Raw genomic sequence first — 3,142 nt, 5'->3', positions numbered from 1 at the left:
CGGAAACTCTTGACAACTTTCTGGAAGCAGTTTTTTTGCCTCCAGACATTTCTCCATCAATTAGGCATATGATGTCGCCACTAAACACATTCCTTAAATTGTAGCCATTTTTTGAGTGTTTATTTTTTGGTGTCTAATCCGCATATATATCACCATTGCTCTTGATTTTCTTGACTGCATATCTCTTAATTGTCAACATATACATGTTTGATTTAGTTTAAAAAGATTTTTCAATGCTGAGAACCTCGATCAGAGAGTAAAAAAGGCGTAAGGTTCACAATGGTGTAAAAATAAAATGGTATATACCGGGCTAGGATTCGAGTTACAGGAACAAGGGCCCAAGCAACCACCCAAGAATGGAATCGTGAAGCGAAAACACTCGACAACCTCTTGGAAGCAGCTTTTCTTGCCACCAGATCTTTCTCCATCAGTTAGGAATCCGATGCCGTCATTAAACACATTCTTTAAATTGTAGCCATTTTTTGGATGAGACATGGGTTGACAAGTTGGCAAATGCTTTACCAAAGGATGTGTGGGGTACTTATTTGCTGGAGTTGAAAAACAATTCAGATTATGTTAATCTCAACCTTAGTGCATTCGTAGAGAAGACAACACTTCAAGAACAACTTCATAACCGTCCAACACAAGCTAATCAGACCTTCATCATCTACATCAAGAACACTCCGATTATGTCACGTTGATCAGATTTTGAGTGTGTAGTATGTAGATCGAGTCGAAACTCTGTCCGGTTGTCGTCGTTATGTAATAAAACGCTGTTTAATTACGTCTTCGTGCACGATTACGGTTCGATTTAACGGATTCCGCACGTTAAATCGAATCCACCGCAGATCTAGTGATCGTTTACGATCCGATCCTGGTATCAGAGCTACGGATAGCTTTGCGTGTAATCATAATCGGACGTTTTTCAAGAAGTTACGGTGAAATCGAATGATTTTCGGTTGATTTTGATGTGTTTTTGATCTGTTCGATTTATCTTTTAAACTTTCTGATTGTTTACGATTGAAATTTCTTTTAACTGAATTTGATTAACGAATCAAAGTGATTTCAGGTTTGTTGTTTAAACGAATCAAAGTTCTGAATATGATTTGATTGTCGCAAACAGGTTGTTTTGGATAAAGCATTGATTCGATGAAAGTGATATGATTCATGATAATCAACTGAAAGTAATATGATTCATGATAAGTGTTACTGATTGTTATTCGTGTTTGCTTATCTGATTGTTATTTGAGTTGATAGGACTGCTTCGATCGATTTTCTGACTAGTTTAGAGGATTTTCGGTTGAAATTTTATCCATTTTGAACTAATTCAGATCTGTTCAGTGTATTGTTTATGTATTTCGAACTGAATTGGTTCTTGTTGAATAGAAGTTTGTGCATTTAGATCTGTTAAGGTATGTTTCGTTGTGATTCGAATTGAGTTTCGATAGTTTTCGGTGTGTCGTTAGAGTATTTCGAACTGTTTCGGTTCTGTTCGGTAATTCATAGGTGTATTTCGGACTGATTTGATGCGTGTGGATTGATAGTTGATTTGTTTCGATGAATTCCGTTTGTTCATTTCAATTTATTTCGGTGAAAACGATTCAAATTTCGGTGAATTTCGTATCAAGTTTAAACAGTTTTGTTGGTTTTAGATCATTTTCGAACTGATTTCGCATTATTTCGATCAAGTTTCGTTGAATCGTATATGTATTTTGAACACTTTCACTTAGATTCGAATTGAGTTTCAAATGATTTCGGACTGACTTACGGCTAAAATTGGATCAAATCTTAGTTCGTTTTTCTGCCAAGAAGAGTTTTTGATCAGTTGTTGTTACTGTTGTGTGTTGAGAAAACATATTGTGTGATATTTGCAATATAATTGCAAGATTATTGATGAACAAAGTTAGAGAAAAACGTCAAGCAGAGATTGAAGCTCAGATGAAAGACAAAGTCAAGGGTGCTGAAGGCAGTATTGCAGTAGCTGAAAGATCAATTGTTCCTTGTTTAGTTGTTGAGAATCCTGTTCCAATATCTTTTATCTCTAGTATTTTTTAGGAAGATGTATCTCTTGAAGATCTTGCTGGTGATGACAATGAAGAAGATGATGAGGAAGGAGGTGATGACGAAGAAGATGACGATGATGAAAAAGTCTTCTCTGCTAGTAGTCATGGTTCTGATAATGACAATGAAAACGATGATAATCAGGGTGGTATGGGAATCAAAGTGACTGAACCGTCAAGTGAAAAGACTGTTGATAATTATTTGAATGATAGTGTGAATGAAGAAGTAGAGGGAGCTGACGGAAAGGGGGAGCATGGTGATGATCAAAATGTTGAACAAGTTGAAAAGTTAATTTTGAGAATAGAACCTCATCTGGAGGAAGGTGAGCACATACATACGTATACATTGGATGATATTAAAGAAATGACACGTATGGTGGATGCAGACTTCATGTTTGATTTTGAAGATGAATTGAATGCATTCGACATCAACCATCAACCCGAGTATGAGTACAAGTATGTAGAGGATGCTGATGTGTATGATAGGGTTGAGGTTGAAGATTGTAGTGATGAGGAGAGTGTAGATGAAGATACTTCTCAGTTTCCTACACTGATGGAGTTCTTTAGTGAAGAAAACAGAGATGAACTAAGAAGGAAAGTGGCTGAGATTTTGAAAGACAATTATTTCGATGGTACTCCTAAAGACATGTAGAAAGAAGAACGACAGAAATGGTTTAAAGATAGTCATGAAAGAAAGTTCAAAAGGCCGTTGAAGTATTATCAGAGAGATCGAAGTATTTCACTCGGTGATATCATTAGCTGGGGTTTCCTACCTCATGTTAATGCTTATGCGATCAGAAGAGAGTGTGAAGTACAATACTTTGAACGTCTGTATTATGTGATGTCCTTACCATGGTGGGATGTCGAAGAGTTATCGAAAGTGAGAACTTTAGGGTATCCTGTACGAAAGAATGATGTCGCGATGTGGGGATACATAAAGTTTGAATCCTTGAAAAATTTCCGACACTGAAAGCCTCATTACCAGAAGAGAGTTACAAGGGTAGATCCAGTGACAGGGGTTGAAGAGACTATTCTGAACGTGAAAAAGCCAAAGACGATGAAGAATATACCAGTGCCGAAGA

The 3,142-nt window shown here is 36.7% G+C and overlaps 1 protein-coding gene across 1 annotated transcript; it reads left to right on the top strand.

Moving 5' to 3' along the window:
• The first annotated feature begins 1,893 nt into the window (after positions 1–1,893).
• LOC110932853 (nuclear polyadenylated RNA-binding protein 3-like) lies at positions 1,894–2,712 on the top strand. The gene is made up of 2 exons (XM_022176106.1): positions 1,894–1,995; positions 2,056–2,712. Exons 1-2 carry the CDS (start codon positions 1,894–1,896, stop codon positions 2,710–2,712), a joined length of 759 nt encoding a protein of 252 aa, XP_022031798.1.
• The last annotated feature ends 430 nt before the right edge of the window (positions 2,713–3,142 follow it).

This window comes from Helianthus annuus, chromosome 4, assembly GCF_002127325.2.
Source record: "Helianthus annuus cultivar XRQ/B chromosome 4, HanXRQr2.0-SUNRISE, whole genome shotgun sequence".
NCBI lineage: Eukaryota > Viridiplantae > Streptophyta > Magnoliopsida > Asterales > Asteraceae > Helianthus > Helianthus annuus.
The sequence above is the reverse complement of the archived record's forward strand: the minus strand, read 5'-3'. Positions and strand labels throughout refer to the sequence as shown.